This window comes from Monodelphis domestica, chromosome 1 (assembly GCF_027887165.1).
Source record: "Monodelphis domestica isolate mMonDom1 chromosome 1, mMonDom1.pri, whole genome shotgun sequence".
NCBI lineage: Eukaryota > Metazoa > Chordata > Mammalia > Didelphimorphia > Didelphidae > Monodelphis > Monodelphis domestica.
Genome location: NC_077227.1, coordinates 153,256,897 through 153,273,561, shown reverse-complemented (window position 1 = coordinate 153,273,561; position 16,665 = coordinate 153,256,897). Strand labels below are relative to the sequence as shown.

General features: G+C 39.4%; 1 protein-coding gene across 5 annotated transcripts in view; it reads left to right on the top strand.

The window, feature by feature from the left end:
- Positions 1 to 5,413: 5,413 nt before the first annotated feature.
- CA12 (carbonic anhydrase 12) overlaps positions 5,414 to 16,665 on the top strand; it is a 90,277-nt gene continuing 79,025 nt past the window's right edge. For 2 of the 5 annotated variants that reach the window (XM_016427996.2, XM_016427997.2), the window contains exons 1-2: positions 5,448 to 5,721; positions 14,593 to 14,613. In XM_016427996.2, coding sequence (XP_016283482.1) covers positions 5,628 to 5,721; positions 14,593 to 14,613 — 115 coding nt within the window. In that variant the 5' untranslated portion in view covers positions 5,448 to 5,627. Of the gene's footprint in view, positions 5,722 to 14,592; positions 14,614 to 16,665 lie in introns of all 5 variants that reach the window. The other 3 variants (XM_007479543.3, XM_007479545.3, XM_007479544.3) reach the window with 3 other exon arrangements.

Below are 16,665 nucleotides of genomic sequence, written 5' to 3'. Positions count from 1 at the left end.
TCATCTGAGTCTCTAACCCTGGCAGTTTGATTTTAGAGGGGTCTTGGCAGTTTCTCTTGTCTGGGTATGCCATTTGGGGGTCTGTTGGCAACACAGTTTGAATGGAATTTGGAGAAAGAAGAATGAAATGCAAATCCTGGTCTGTTACTTGTTATTTATTCTATACTTTTCAAGGCTTTATTTTCCTCATTTGTGAAATAAAGGATTTGTACTAAATGATTCCTAATTTCCTTAATTTGCCATTGACTGTAAAATCTTACCATCATCCCATTTTATTTTGTACATACCTTGTTTGAATGTAGTTGTCCACATATTCTCTCCCCCATCCGATTGTTAGCTCCTGGAGGGCTGGGCTGTCTTTTGCTATTTTGTGTGCCTGGCACAGTGCTTAATAAATGTGTATTGACTGGCTAGCAGATTGTAAAGTTAAGTTCTGTGTTTGCAGTAGGCCCATTTACCAACTTAACCCAAGAGGAAAATGGGTTTATTGGTTACAATGGTTCCCACAAGATGATAGAAAGCACAATTCCTAAATTTGGCCTCAGACACTTCCTAGATGTGTGACCCTGGGCAAGTCACTTAACCCCCATTGCCTAGCCCTCACCACTCTTCTGCCTTGGAACCAATACACGATATTGATTCTAAGACAGAAGGGAGGGGTTTTAAACAAGGAAGAAAAAAAGAAAGAAAGAAAGAAAGAAAGAAAGAAAGAAAGAAAGAAAGAAAGAAAGAAAGAAAGAAAGAAAGAAAGAAAGAAAGAAAGAAAGAAAGAAAGAAAGAAAGAAAGAAAGAAAGAAAGAAAGAAAGAAAGAAAGAAAGAAAGAAAGAAAGAAAGAAAGAAAGAAAGAAAAAGAAAGAAAGAAAGAAAGAAAGAAAGAAAGAAAGAAAGAAAGAAAGAAAGAAAGAAAGAAAGAAAGAAAGAAAGAAAGAGACACACACAGAGGAAGGAAGGAAGGAAGGAAGGACAATTCCTTTTAAACCAATGCCAAGTATTCTTCAATACTTTGTATTGTAAAAGCTCTGTAGCAAAAGGCTCTTTCAATGTCTTTTCTGTTATTCAATTTGGATCTTAAGCTGTTTAGCTTTATGTTATATTTTTCTTAGGCCTCCAAAATTCAATTTGAAAAATATTCTTTTGAAGTTTAATCATTTCATCCATCTCTGATCTCTTTAGTTTTTCTGATTTACTAAGAATGAAGAAAATGTCCTCAAAATATTAACAGCAATTGGGTTCAGTTTACATTCTCAATCCTTTTTTTATTGCTATGAATTATTTTTGAAAGATACAGTATGAACAGGCAGATTCCCCTGATTCTAGCACTTTCTTTGTGACAATAGTCACAATTTAATGTAAATATACTAAATTACCATCAATAAAAACCACTTCCTTTCTCTCCTAGTACTTCTTGGAATTGTTTCTTGCAGAACTAGTTAAATTTAGTATTTAACCTAATCTGGTAAAAAGAGTTCTGGAACAGCAACCAGAAGAGTTGGGTCCTAGTTCTATTAGTCTTGCCTCTAATTGTATGACTCTGGGCAAATCACATCATCATAGTAGTTATTATTATTAATATAATTCACATTTATATAATACTTTATGGTTTATAGGTATTATTTCATTTGATTCTTGTGACAACCTTGTGGTTACTGTTATTTCCTTTTTATAGATGGAGAAACTGAGGTTGAGAGAGGTCAACTTGCTCAGTCACATAGCTAAGTGTCTGGGCAGAACTGGAACTCAGGTCTTTCTAATACTAAATATAGCACTCTATCCACTATATCACTTAGCTGCCTTGTTGACTTTTAGTTTCTATGGCTATAAAATAATGAGATTAAATTAAATTATAATTTTTCCCACTCTAAATTTTTTAAATTTTATACTTACACATGTTTATATTCAAAAGTATAAAATGATATAGGTATTAAAACTCAAATATTTCTGCAAATCATTTCTGTTTTGAAATATAGGTTGCTTATTATTAGGGAAAGAAGAGAAAAAATAAGCATTTACTAGGTACCTACTATATGCCAGGCACTGTGCTAAGCACTTTACAAGCATTATCCCATTTTAAGACTCACAACAATCCTGTGAAGTAGATGTTATTATTATCCTCATCTTACAGCTAAGGAGATTGAGGCAGACAGTGACTTAACCAGGGTCACACAAGTTTTAAGTGTCTGAGATTGGATTTAAACTCAATGCACCAGCAACTACTTCCTTATTGAAAAGGTATGCAGTGAGAAGTAACCTGAAGTAGTGGACGTACCCTAGAGCCAAGATGACCTCTGTTTAAGTCCCACCTCTCATAAATCATGATGGGTAAATTATTTAGGCTCTCAATGCTCTAGTCAAAAGCACCAATGGGCAAAAGACCCAAGCAACCAGTACCAGATTAAAATCAAATTAGATGGATGGGACAGCTAGGTAGCACAGTGAATAGAATGCAAGGCCTGGAGATAGGAGGAATTAGGTTCAAATCTGACCTCAGACATTTCCTAGCTCTTGGCAAGTCTTTTAACTCCAGTTGCTTAGCCCTTGCTCTTCTGTTTTAAAGTTGTTATTAAGACAGATACTAAGAGTTTAAAAAGTGTCATTGAAAAATGTTTATCAGAATAAATAAAAATGTAACACAACACAGATAATGGTAATTTGTTGTTTTCTAAGTTAATATGGTACCATAGGGATCTGTTTCTATTTGAGTTTGACACCACTAGTCAATGCAACTCTCTAAGGCTATCGGTTGCCTGTATGTTGTTGTTTTCTGTTTAAATCTGAAAATCTTGTAATATAATAATGAATGCTTGTAGATGACTTGATCTGCAACAACGGAGGATGATTCTCAACTGGTGATTCTTCACATTGATGAATGAATAGGATGATAGATTTAGATCTTTTGGAAGGGACCTTCACAGGTCATCTATTCTAACCTTCTCATTTTACAAATGAGGAAACTGAGGGGGCTAAGTGATCTGTCCAGAGTGTCTGGGGTTAGATATTTGAATTTAGATATTCCTAATTCCAAATCCAGCCCTCTATCTGGTGCCTTTCCATCCATTCAGGTATTGACGAAAGCAATTTTATAAATATTAGTGTTAAGTACTTCTAAGAAACAGAGGCTTAAATACTCACTACTCTTTTATTATGTCTAGATATAAAAAGTCATCATCCAACAAGTTCATTTTCTGCTCTGATCTGGAAGCGATTGCAATAGGATTGTCCTTTTGTAACAGTTTTCTTATAAAGGTCTCAAATTATTTAATTAGCTTTAGCAACTATTAAGTTTACAGGAAGCGTTTACTGACCTAACAGTCATTGTAACAAAGTAATATGATAGGATGGTTGCAAGGCTCTCATTGGCACTGGTGCCCAAGTAGATACTTACTACCTGGATGCTCCAATGGCCAAAACAGGACAAAATGGGGGCGGGGGGGGGGGTTCAACTCATCAACCAATCAGCTCACCAACCAATTTGTTAGGTCCCTTCTATATGCTAGGCTCCAGAAATATAAATATAAAACGAGAAATTACAATAAAATACAAGAATTAGACCATCCCTGCCTTCAGGAAGCAGGTGTAATCTATTGCTAGCAGGATACAACATGTTCACAGAGAAGGAAATACATTGTTACACATAGCTCTTTTCTCCTCTTCAAATTTTCTGCTCTCAAATGTGGTTCAAGGTCATTTTTTTCTTTATTACACATATGCTCTTTAAAAAACAACAACAACAAAAAACCTTACCTCCTGTCTTAGAATTGATACAAGTATCGGGTTCAAGGCAGAAAAACAGTAAAGGCTAGTCAATTGGGGTCAAGTGAATTGCCCAAGTCAATGTCCAAGGTCCAGTGAGGGTGAATCTGAAGTCATATTCAAACCCAGGACCTTCTATCTCCTGGCCACCTAGCTGCCCACATGCCATGTTCTCAATGAATCTTTCATAAGTGAATGTAGCTAGCATTTATATAAACATATTTAGATAGGTTTGCAAAACACTTTAGAAATCATCTCACTTTATCCTCACAAAAACCCTGGGAAGGAATCAGTTAGTTAACAAGCATTTGTAAAGAGCTTACAGGGGTTGCCATATTGCTCAGTGGATAGAGAGCCAGGTCTAGAGTCAGGAGGTCCTGGGTTTAAATGTGACCTCAGATACTTCCCAGCTGTGTGACCCTGGGCAAGTCACTTAACCCCCATTGCCTAGCCCTTACCACTCTTCTACTTTGGGGCCAATACTTAGTATTGATTCTAAGACAGAAGCTAAGGGTTTTTTTTTTTTTAAAGGCAAATGCACTGAGTCAGGACATAGGATGTTTTATGTGAGGAATAACAAGTAACTAGTGTCACTGGGGTTTTATTATTAACCCTATTTTGTGGATGAAGGAACTGAGGCTGACAGAGTTTAAGTGAGTTGCCCAGAGTTCACCCAGCTAAAACTTATAATAGCTAATATTTAAATAATGCTTACTACATGCTAGGCACTATAAGCACTTTATAATTATTAGCTCATTTATGACCTTGGAAAGAAGTTTCTATTACAAACCCCATTTTAGAGATGTGGAAACTGAGGCAAACAGAAGTTAAGTGACTTGCCCAGAATTCACACAAGTCATCTGGGGCAAGATATGAACTCATGTATTCCTGACTTTGAGCATAGTGTCTGGCACAGAGTAAATAAATGCTTAGTAAATTCTTGTTGAATTGACTTGACTCCAAATCCAACAAGCATCCACTATGCCATCTATCTGTCATGAATGAAATGAAAAATAAAACCCAGGAATACATGTGTATATCATAATATAAAAAGGCAGCTGGTGGTTCGTGGATAAGAGTGATGGGTCTGGAGTCAGGAAGACCTGAGTTCAAATTTGGCCTTAGAACTTTACTAGCTGTATGACTCTGGGCAAGTCACTTAAGCTCTGCCTTAATCACCTGGAGAAGGAAATGGCAAACCATTCTAGGATCCTTGCCAAGAAAACTCCTTGGACAGTATTGACATGCTATGGCTCAATGGGACGCACAGAATGGGACATGACTGACCAACAAAAACCAACATGGAGGGTCAAACAATGTTTTCCCCCCATTGCTAAGAGGGAGAGATACCACCACCAGGACATAGCAACTTCACCCATCTAGGAGTATTTTTTTTGACAGTGCCTTGGGGGCAAACGTGGTCCTTAGTAATCAGTCTACCTATAAAGACATAACTCAGGCTCAGTCAGAGGCAGGAGAAAGTCAGGAGGTGAGGCTGTGTGAGACAATGGCCATTCCCATGCTCGGCTGCATTCTCTCCTTCCCTGAGCCCCCGTGGATCACTCGGGCAATACAGGAGGGTGATAAGGATTAGGACTTTCCTAAAGACTGGGCTCTGGGAGGCAGGGCTTTCCCCCTGCATAATGACATCATTTGTTTGGGGCTGAGCCTTTGAGGAGCGCTATATAAAAAGAGCCCTAAGAGAGTTGGGAGCCTGAGGAGCAGTCCTGCTAGCCACAGTGCTCCAGCTGCGAGCACGAGCACGAGCACGTGGTAGCTAGCATTCAGGCTGCTTCTAGGAGACGCTTTTCCAGAGTGAGAGAAAAGAAATTCTGTGAACTACCTACCGGGAGGGAGACAGAGCGCTTTCCTGAACATGCCAGCCCAGGGCTTTGGCTTTAGTGCAGCTGGTGCCACCGTGCTTATCCTTTTCTTAAAGGTACAAACCTCGGTACCAGCACCACTTAATGGTAAAGTTTTTTGCTTTTTTTCCCTTTGTTATCTTTCCTGAACTCTTAGATTTTGTGCCTAGGATTCCTTGGTGTCATATTAACTGATACAGTGAGCTCTTATCCTCACCTGGGGGGGGTGGTGGTGGTGGGGGTGGAGAATAGGAATTATATATAGTGTGGAATAGCAAATAATTAAGTTATTTTTAGTTTTACTTAGAATGCATTATTTGGGGTGAAGGAAAGAGGACGTTAAGGCAGAAGGCAAATTTACTAAGTCTGTTTTCTACCTCAATAAAGTTAGAATTAATATTCATTCTCTGGATGTACACTGAACAAAAGGTAGTTTGGGAATGTGCTGACCAGAGGGGAGAAATTGCTATGAGCCTTAAAATGGGCTATTCATAATCCACCTGCAGACAAGAAAGAATTGACTAGTGTTTTAGGATGTTCTGAGGACTAGAGGCAGGAAAATTGCATATTGGTTTGAGAAATCTCAGGGATGAGATTCATTCCCTTAGGGGGTAGATTTTCATGCCACAAACTTCATTTAAAGTTGGAGGGACCGTGCATACTACTTTTAATTATCTTCTCTGAAAGCCCCCCCCTCCCTTTCAGCCTCATCTTGATCCGCCCCCCCCCCCCCCCCCCCCCCGGGTTTAATCAGTTCTATGACATTTAAAAGCAAGATCAGGGACCTGAAGCTTAAGTTGTGAGCTCCAGGTATGGGTCAGTGCATTTTGCTGAACTGCCACATTGTTGGAGGTGGAGGTGGAGGGGGGGAGGGGGAATAGGTTTCAAGTTATTTTTGGAAGAGAAAAATGCCAAACTTTGCCTGCTGGAGTGGGGGGTGGGGGATGTGGGGCATGTGGGGCGGTGGAACAAGGATTTTTCTACCGCCTAGGGTTAGTGCTTTTCCAGGGGGAGAAGACTGACACTTATGGATAGCTCATGGATAATTCATAGGCATTTCATGGATAATTCATGATGGTTCATGTCCTGTGTGGGGTATACTCTGAGGCCATAGCCCAGGTCATTTGTGTAAGCTACAAATCCAAAGGTTTTGTGGGATGTTTAGCTGGCTTGGCTGGGAAGCTGAAAAATCACTTCAGTCCCTCACCAGAAAACTTATGTGCCTCCTTTATCTCCTGGAGGTCAGCAAGCATTCCTGAGTGCAAGAACCTATTATTTGTAACTTTGAGATTGCCCTTAACTATATGAAGCCATTACATGCTTGATGTTATCTTCTGGTAAGGAAGAAATGACAAAGAGTGAAGAGAAAGGAGTGATTTAGAAGTATAAATGAAAAATGGCAGGATTGTAACTGTTTTGTGAATGTTGGAAGCTCATTAACCCTTTCCCCCTTGCTTCAAGAAAACAGTAATAAACTAGATCTATATTCAGCTTAGAAAACCTCTTTTTTTTCTGCTGCTCTCTAACCAACCCAGGACAATAGAGACAACTAAGCTATTCATCAGTCCTTTTCATTCTCCCAACCCTCTTGAATGAAGGACCTTTACCCTTGGAGGGGCAGCTGCCTCCCACTATCCCACTCCGAAACAAAGAGATTTTCCCAAGATTTGAATGAGTTGGGGGCATGGGGAGGTGGGTTATAGACCAGGGAAAGGAACTCTTCATCTCACACTGTTGTTATCTGACTCTACTAATTCCTGTTCATGAAACACATTTTTTATATTGTGCCTTCCTCCCGCCCCAGATTTCTCAGCTTTTTTAAAGCCTTTGGGTACAAGGTCCAAACCACCTTCACCCCCCCCAACCTTTAAACCCCTCTCCCTAAAAAAATAGTTCTTGTGTGGTAGGACCAGACCATGTGCTGGGGTGGGGGATGGTAGGTCGAAAAGGGGACTAGACTTCACAAGTTTTAATTCCTCCAGCTGCCAGAATTGGTGAGTGTTAAAGAAAAATGCATGGGGGATGGTCTGACTGAGGGAGAAATGAATAAGAGGTGAAATGTGAAGTCCTGGGCAGAGAAAGCCTTGTATTATGGCTTTATGAGGCTGTTTAGGGCAGGTTTTTAATGAATTCTGCAGAGCAAAATCTTTTCTAGCCTAAACCAGTTTGTGCTGTGTTTTACTGTGAGGAATTGAGTTTGCAGCTGGGCTGCTCTGCCTCAGCATAGGGTTACATCCAGAAAGTTATGACAGTGGGTACAGGGAACTCCAGATTCTATGAACCCTGTGACCTGGATCTTCACGGATCATTTTTTTTTTCAGAACACACCCAGGACATTTTCCCTGCCCAGTCGGTAGTGAGTTTGCAGGTTCAAACAGGCATTTAAGGTTGAGTTACTCAAGCCTTTCTAAGTCACTCAGATGACCTTCTTTAGGATGGAAAACATCTCCCTCACAGAAGGCCCTACTAGTCACAAGAAGCTAGGCCTGGTGCCAGGATGAGAAATTTGCCTTACTTGCTTTCTGGAGGTTCAGTCTTATCCATAGTGAAGTCATGAGTTTCCTCTATAGTATAGGTCTATTCTCCAACATCTTCTATCCAGAGATGAGGCGCTGCCACTTGAGGAAAAGCTTCTTTTATTAAGAACTTTAACAGTGGTGGGGACAACTAGGTGGGATGGTAGATTAAGAGCCAGGCCTAGAAACCAGAGGTCTTGGGTTCAAATATGACCTCAGACATTTCTTAGCTGTCACTTAACCTCCATTGACTATCCTTTTCCACTTTTTCATCTTAGAGCCAATATACAGGATTGATTCTAAGCCAGAAGGTAAGGGAGAGGGAGAAGAAGAGGAAAAGGGAGAGGGGAGAGGGAGAGGCAGGGGGGTGAGAGAGAGAGAGAGAGAGAGAGAGAGAGAGAGAGAGAGAGAGAGAGAGAGAAAGGAAGAGAGAAGGAAGGAAGGAAGAAAAACTTAACAGTCTGTTTCAATAATATAGGTGTGTGTCAGTTCTGGGGCTAGTATATCATTTCAGAAAGCCAGCAGGCTGGATTTGGCATTGATATGTATCTATAAAAGTAGGCAAACCTAAACCCTTCTGACTCAGTCCTTATTAACTCAATTTTTCTTTAGGCTGACTGAAACTTTTTCTCCACCCTTTCCACTCCCAAATCCATCCAGGCACTGACTTTTATTATTCCCTTTCCCTCCACCCCCACCCCCCAAACATACCAAGAGCCCAATTCTCAAGCCTCAGAGAGAAGACAGCTCAAGAGGCTGACTTATTATGCCACTTGCAGTAGCTATTCCCCAGCCTTGTGTCAGTCAACAGGTTGAGTCCTCACTATTCCTAACACTGGATGAGTTAAGAGCTGCCACTGAAGTGTTTTTAGGCAGTTGCTTCTTCTTAGCATGAGACACAATAAAAGAAAAAGCCCTACCTCGGAAACTTCTGGGCCTAGTGGCAAAGATGTTAAGTGACAATCTCCTTGCCGGCATCTATTTAGTTTGTAGCAGGGGCAACTTAAACACTCAAGCTAACAAAAGACAGTTCAGGGGAAAATTGGCTATTTACTTGGTGTTCAAAGGCCAGGAAACGGGCACTTACCCTGCTTCTCCAGAGAAGTGGAGTAGAAATACTTTGCCATTCATGGAAATTTAGGCTAGAAGCTTCACATGATAGGATTTTGCATGATTTCCTTTGTGAGTGTAATTGCCATATGTTTCTACAAAAGACCTTCACACTTAGTACGACAGATAAACAAATGCTCAGAGAATAAGGTAGGACAATAAGAGGGAGTTTCCACTTATTTAGCCCTTTGCATATTTCCTTTATCCTTTGTCCACTTTTTTTTAACCCGTACCTTTATCTTAGAATCAATACTATGTATTGGTTATAAGGCAAAAGAAAGATTAATATTGTAATAGAGAGATACTTCTGAGGGTGTCTATTGATCAATACTGGATGACTAATGGATCAAGATTTTACCTATCCCCCTCCCTCAATGCCTCCGGTTTCCTCCCCTCTCTGAAGCCTTTAGCTTCCCCTCCCCCTTCTTCTTCAATTCACTCAGTGTGGATTATGAGATTTAGAGAAGATACTCTTTTCTCTTGATTTCTCAAATAAGGGTTTATTTGGGGAAGACAGGACAAGGGTAGAGGATAAGGTAAGAGGGATAGGTTTCCCTATTCTCTAAAATGAGGGTTAGGAGGATATTGGGGAAATGGCAATCAGTCACTAGCAGGGACAGTCAGAGAGTTTGGAGGACAATTTTTTGTCTTCTTTCTTCTTTTAACCAGCCAGATAAATATCAATCAGTCAGCAAAAGCTTCAGGGTCTTCACCATCAGCCACAAGCAGCTAAAATTTAGTTCACCAGCCAGAAACCCCAGCTTCTTCTCCACCACTCTGTCAGAAGCCAAAAAGGTCTCTCAGCTTAGGCAATGGGGGTTAAGTGGCTTGCTCAAGATCACACAGGTAGGAAGTGGCAGAGGCCAGATTTAAACACAGAATCTCCCCCTCTTTGGACCTGGCTCTCAATCCATTGAGCCACCTAGCTGCCCTCTTTATCCACATTTCTACTATGAGAGAGCTTGTGGTCAGTAAACCATAAGAGCACACTTGCGAAATTTTTGTTTCCACAGAATTACAATTGACTTCTTTCAAACAAGTGTGCAAAGCTAAAATAGTTAAGCTTGTCTGACTAAGGCAATAGGAGGGAGTTTAGTGTAGTGGATACAGTGTGGCTACAGAAAGAACTAGGTTCAAGGTCTGCCTCTGACATGACATGTACTGCCTGTGTGATCCTAGGCAAGGTTTTTTATCATCTCAGTGCTCCCAAAAAACTCTATAGCAAGTTGTAGGGAAGGTGCATATCTCCTGGCAAAGAAGTTCCTCACTAGGGATCTTTATACACTGATGAACTCACAGTCCCATTCCATCTTTGAGATTTGCAGAACTGTCTTTATAAAGGGGAACCTCAATTTGACTCCCAGTCTAAAAAGAAATCTCAGAATCTAATGCCTTCCATCTTAATTCATGGTAGTCCCTGGCCACTACAGTATCTGCCCCAAGGAGGAAGAGAAAGAAGCCTTGTAGTCCTGGTTGGTGATTACCAATCCAGGAAAATTATTTAGGGAAATCCCAGGCAATGCTTCACTTTATTCTTCTCCCTTCAGCACTGTCTCCCTTTCTTCCACAACCACTTCATCTAACTGCCATCTTACTACCTTTTCAATTGAGGGAGGGCAAGGAAGACTTCCTGAAGAGGATAACATTTGAACTACATCTTTAAGCATGACCAGGACTTCAAGGGGTAGGAAGAGATAAGACTAGTCTAGGCATTAGGAAAGGTGTGAGTAAACATATGATGTTAAGAAGGTATATGATGTGCTTGGGGGAATGTTAATGAATATAATTTTTCTGGAAAGCAGAATGTTATGGGGCAATAGGGAAATAGGGTTGGAAGAGTTAAGTTTGAACTAGACTATGGAGGATCTTGAATGCCATGCTAAAAAATAGAGTCTTTAGTCAGTCAACAGTGGAGAGTCAGGGAAGGTGTTTGAGCAAGGAAGTGATAGGATCCTATAGATATGTCTTTAAGGAAGAGTAACCTAGTAATTAAGTAACATCCTAATCATGTAGGATGATTTGTAGGAGGGAGAAATTAGGGCAGAGAGATGAGCTGGGATGTTGCTTAAATGCCCAAATAATGAAGTTTGAAAACAAAGGTAGCAATAAATGAAGGAGAGAGAAGAGGCTTTAGGGAATGTGATCAAGGGCAAGGGTGTATGGGTTGATTTCAGTGCATGGAGAAGGAGCATGACTTCTTCATTTGAGACAGAAGAGGAAGAAGAAAGAATGGCTGAAGATAGGAAAAATTTTAAATGTGGAAGAGACAAAGTTTTCTTCTTCTACATATAATTTGATCAATAGGAAGGACACCAGAAGAATGAGGAAAAAAGGAAGGAAGGGCCAAAGGCTGGTATAGTGAAGGTGGTAAAAGGCCATCTTCATGGAAGGAATAGTAGAGGGGAGAACTTTTGTAGTCAAGAAATTCTGTTTGGGGAGGAGAAATACATTTAGATATAACTGAAAGAGACTTTAATATAACTGAAAGGACCTTGATGTTGTCTAGACCAGAAGTTTCAAACATGAGACCCTAAAACACTCCTGAGTGCAGCTGGAACCAGATTAAAATGCAGTTGGGAAATATCTAACAAAATAAATAAAAATACAATGAAAACACAGGAAACATTATATTTTAAAACTATGTCAAATATGTGGCTCACAGGACTCCATGTGTATGGATTATTGGCTCCCTTTTCTATTTGAGTTTGACACTACTGGTCTTCTCTTATGTTTTATATATGAGGAAACTGAAGCCTATAGAAATAAATTGACTTTTTTGAGGTCAGACAGAATATGTGGTGGAACTAAGCACCCATTATCTTTGGAAAACCCTTGAAGGGAGGAACTGATAATCAGAAAGTAAAAAGTTGTCTCTTAAAATATTCTTTGAAACATCTCTCAGGTTGCCACTCAAAAAATCTCAAGCAGCTATAGACTTTCACAAGTCAAAACAGAAATTAGTCAAACAGATGCAGGGTTCCTAATTGGGAGCCCAGGTGAAGGGAAAGTTATACTCATAAAAGCTGATCTGACAAAGAAGCACACAAATGATGCTACATCTGAGCATCAACCTTCATCATCTTAACTTAATTCACTTAAAAAGTGAGTTGGTCCTGCTCACTCTTCTCTTAATTATCTAATCAGTTCTCATGGGTTTAATTATCATCCCTCTGCAGATGACTCCCAAATCTATATATCCAACCCTAATCTCTATCTTCAGTCTAAAAGTATTTACTTATTTATTTTTAATTCCTTACCTTCTCTCTTAGAATCAATATTAAGTATTAGTTCCAAGGCAGAAGGATGGGTGGTAAGGGCTAGGTAATTGGGGTTAAGTAACTTGCCCAAGGTCACACATCTATCCTCATTTATACTGATGGCACTACCATATTTCTAGTCACCCAGTTTTATAGTCTTGGAGATATCCTTGAGTCTTCTTTCTCCTTTAATCTTTACTTCTAATCAGTTTCAGTCTTATTTTTTTCCCTTAATTTATTTGTTTATTGGTTACATTAAAATTCCCACATTGTCTCTTTATTTCTCTCACACTTCCCACACTAGAAAAGGCATCATTTAACCCAGAAAAAGTATATGTAAATTATATCTTTAGTGTTTCTGTTTATCAACTTCTTCTGTGTAGGTAGACATTTACATGTTATTCTTCAAACATTAATTCTGTACCAATTTTTTGGGTCTACTCATTTCACTCTTCATAATTTCATGTAGATTTTTTCCAAGTTTTTAAAAAAAAGTTAAGCTGCTCATAATTTCTTCCAGTTCAGTCATATTCCATGAAAATTATATGCCACAACTTGTTCATCCATTCCCCAATTGATAGACATCTGTGAAGAACACAGCCCCTCAATTTCCAGTTCTTTGCCACCACAAAGAGCTGCTATAAATATTTTAGAACAGAGAGGTTCTTTCCTTTTTTCCCCATCATCTTAGGAAATAAACCTAATAGTGGTATTTCTGGTTCAAAGGGTATACACAGTTTTGTAACTCTTTGGGCATAATTCCAGATTGTACTCCAAAATGATTAGATTCATTCGCAGTTCTGCCAACAACGTATTAGTGCCCCCATTTTTCCAATCCCCTCCAACATTTGTCATTTTGCCCTTTTATCATTTTGGGTATTTTTCACATACTGTGTTCCATATTTTTTTCAGAAATGGTCTTCCATGTATGGAATACACTCTTTCTTTACCATGTCATAAAATCACAGGCTTCCTTCAAAACATAGCTGAGGTGTTGCCTCCTCAGTAAATTCTTTCCTGATTCCTCCTCCTTCCCCGAGGTACCAATATGTTCTACCTCTCAAAATTATTTTAAATTATTTTGTATATATAGTTGTATCTATGTTGTGTTACTTTCTCCCACTGCTGTCCCTCAATTAACATATAAGGTGCTTGAGGATAGAAACTGTTTCATTTGTCTTTTATATTCATAGAGCCTGAGAGGCAGTATGGTAGAATAGACAGAGCCAGTTTTGTACTTAGGAAAACCTGAGTTCAAGTCTTGCTCCTGACACATTCTATGAGACCATGGGCAAGTCACTTTCTCATTACTTCCAGACACTGAGAAGACCACTGGCTGCTCTACCTTAATGGAAAGAGTTTCTTTGTAGGTATTTGTGTCACAATGTATGACATCCCAAGTACAGAACAAAAACTTTGAACCAAGTAGACTCTTAATTTGTTTGTTGAATTGAATTCTTTTGATCTGAGAACTTCACAAATTCAAAGAATCTCATGGTTATGAGGGACTTTAAAAGACATCTAGTCCTCCTCCCTTTCTCTAATAAGTGGTCATTTAGCCTTTGTTTCAAGACCTCCAGCGAAGAAACAGCTAGATGGCATGGTGGATGGAGCATTAAACTTAGAATTAAGTTCAAATATGACTTCAAACATTTACCAGTGATATGATTCTAGACAAGTCACTTTAGCCTCTGTCTGCCTCAGTTTCCTCACAGGTAAATGCAGGATAATAAAAGTACCTAAGTCCCAGGGTTATTGTGATGATGGAATGAGATAATAATTGTTAACTGTTCTGCAAACCCTAAAATGCTATATAAATTTAAGTTGTCATTATCAGTAGTATTTCTTCCTAGAGAGATAACACATTTTACTTTTGTATCACTGTAAGTTTTTCTGTCATTCATGAGAAGTTGTCCACCCATTGCTTTTAGTTCTGGGGCCCCCAAGTAGAACAAATCTAATCCTTCTTCCAAATGAGAGCCCTTCAGATACTTGAAAACCACTATAATGTCACCTCCCCTCAAGTCATCTTTTCTCAAGATGAAAAATTCCCAATTTTTTAACTTGTACTTACTTGTTTTAATTTTGCTTTTCAGGATCAAAGTGGACCTATGATGGTAAGTAGTGACTTTTAATTCCTTTCATGGGGAGACAGTTGAACTTACAGAGGATGCCAAAAATGAAGAGCAATTCTGAGATTCTGAAGCAAGGAGAAAGATAGAGTGGGGGTGGGGGTGGCGCATCTCATTACAATTGGCAAAAGGAATGAAACAATTCTGGAGCTGGTCTTTTGAGAACTAGAAGGTGCTTTCATTATTAAATGAAAATACAAAGGCCCCTATGAAAGACTGGTTCCTCGTGAGGTTCCTATCCCTCAGGAGGTGTGGGTTACATACTGTTCTCCAGAGGATTGAGCAGCATCACTTATCAAGCTGCCCAGTGCTCTGCATCACATGTGATAGCTTCCAGAATCCCACAAGGATTTCTATGTGAAGTGAGAGTTCAGAGTAGCAGATACTGGGCAAGCGGGCATGAGAGGGGAATGTACAAGAGTGTAGCCTCTTTCACGGGGGATAGGTTTACTTTGTGTTTAATAATGAATCAAGGGATCTTTTTTTTTTTTAATTTGCCTGAAGAGGACCAAAGATAAAGTTCTGATGATTTTGTTGCTATATGGTGTGGGAAAGGAGCTGGAAGTTCTTAGCCCTCAGGCACCTGCCTACCCAAGGCTGAGAACAAAATTTTGGTGATTATATTTAGAGGGGTCAGTTGATTGTCCTGCCCCTTTGCTGCAATATCTAACTTCTATGCAATGATTGTTGTTGAGTACCAAAAGTGTTTTTTTCCCTTGCTTCCATTTTAGTAAGAAAGACCAAGATCAGGGGCAGCTAGCTGGCTCAGTGGACTGAGATCCAGACCTAGAGATGGGAGGTCTTAGGTTCAAACCTGGCCAATCACCATGGTTTTATCTCTAGAACAAGGATTATTAATTATACCTCCTTGAAAAGAGTGAGAGAAGAAGAGGTAGATGCAGGTTACACTGTTATAAAGGGCAGGAGATTGGGGCAGGTAGGTGACTTAGTGGACAGAATTCCAGGTCTGGAATTGGGAGGACCTGGATTCAAATCTCACTCCAGGTACTTCCTACTTAATGTGATCCTGGGCAAGTCATTTAACCCCAATTGCCTAGCCTTACTACTCTTCAACCTTGAAACTAATACTAAAACTAAAGGTAAGGGTTAAAAAAAAAGAGCAGGAGGGCAGAGTTGGGGATAGTGTTTCAGAGAACAACAAATCTACTAATACTGAAGACAGAATAATTCATGAAAAAGATATAATTCCTTTGATGGGGCAAAAGTTAAAGATATGGATTGACATAATCTTGTGATAATGTTCTAACAGGGAAGCTAACTATTGTAGTGGAAGAAGAGTCTAGAGAGAGAAATATTTGGTGTGGATTTCCAAAGCAAAACCTCAGCAAAGGCTATTATGTCAGACTGCAAATGAGAAGAATCACGTTTAGCATTTCTTCATCTATTTGAATATAGTAGAAGGTTCACTGGTACTAGCGTGAGACTGGTTCAAATCCCACCCATCATATGACTTTGGACAAGTCACTCTTTGAGTCTAAATTGCCTTATTTGTAAAATAAAAGGGCTGGACTAAATAGCCTCTGAGATCCTTTCCAGCTCTAGCAATGTGTCCTCTGACGTTCATATAGCACTATATATGAATACGCACACAATGTTGCAAAACTCTTAGTGCAGTATAATGCTATTAACAGCTTTGGGGATATCTTGTATATATACAATCTCATTTGCACCTCAAAAAAATCCATTGAAGTAGATTTGACTGGTATTATTGTTTAATTGTCTAGAGTTATTTTATTTTTAAGTATTTTCCCATGGTTACATGATTCATGTTCTCTCCCTCCCCTCATTCCTCCCCCCTCCCAGAGCTGACAAGCAATTCCACTGAATATCTATTTCCATATTATTTGTTTTTGTAATAGAGCAATCTTTTAAAACCCAAACCCTGAATCATATACCCATATAACCAAGTGATAAATCATATGTTTTTCTTCTGCATTTCTATTCCCACAGTTCTTTCTCTCAATGTGTACAGAATCTTTCTCATAAGTCCCTCGGGATTTTCTTAGATCATTACAT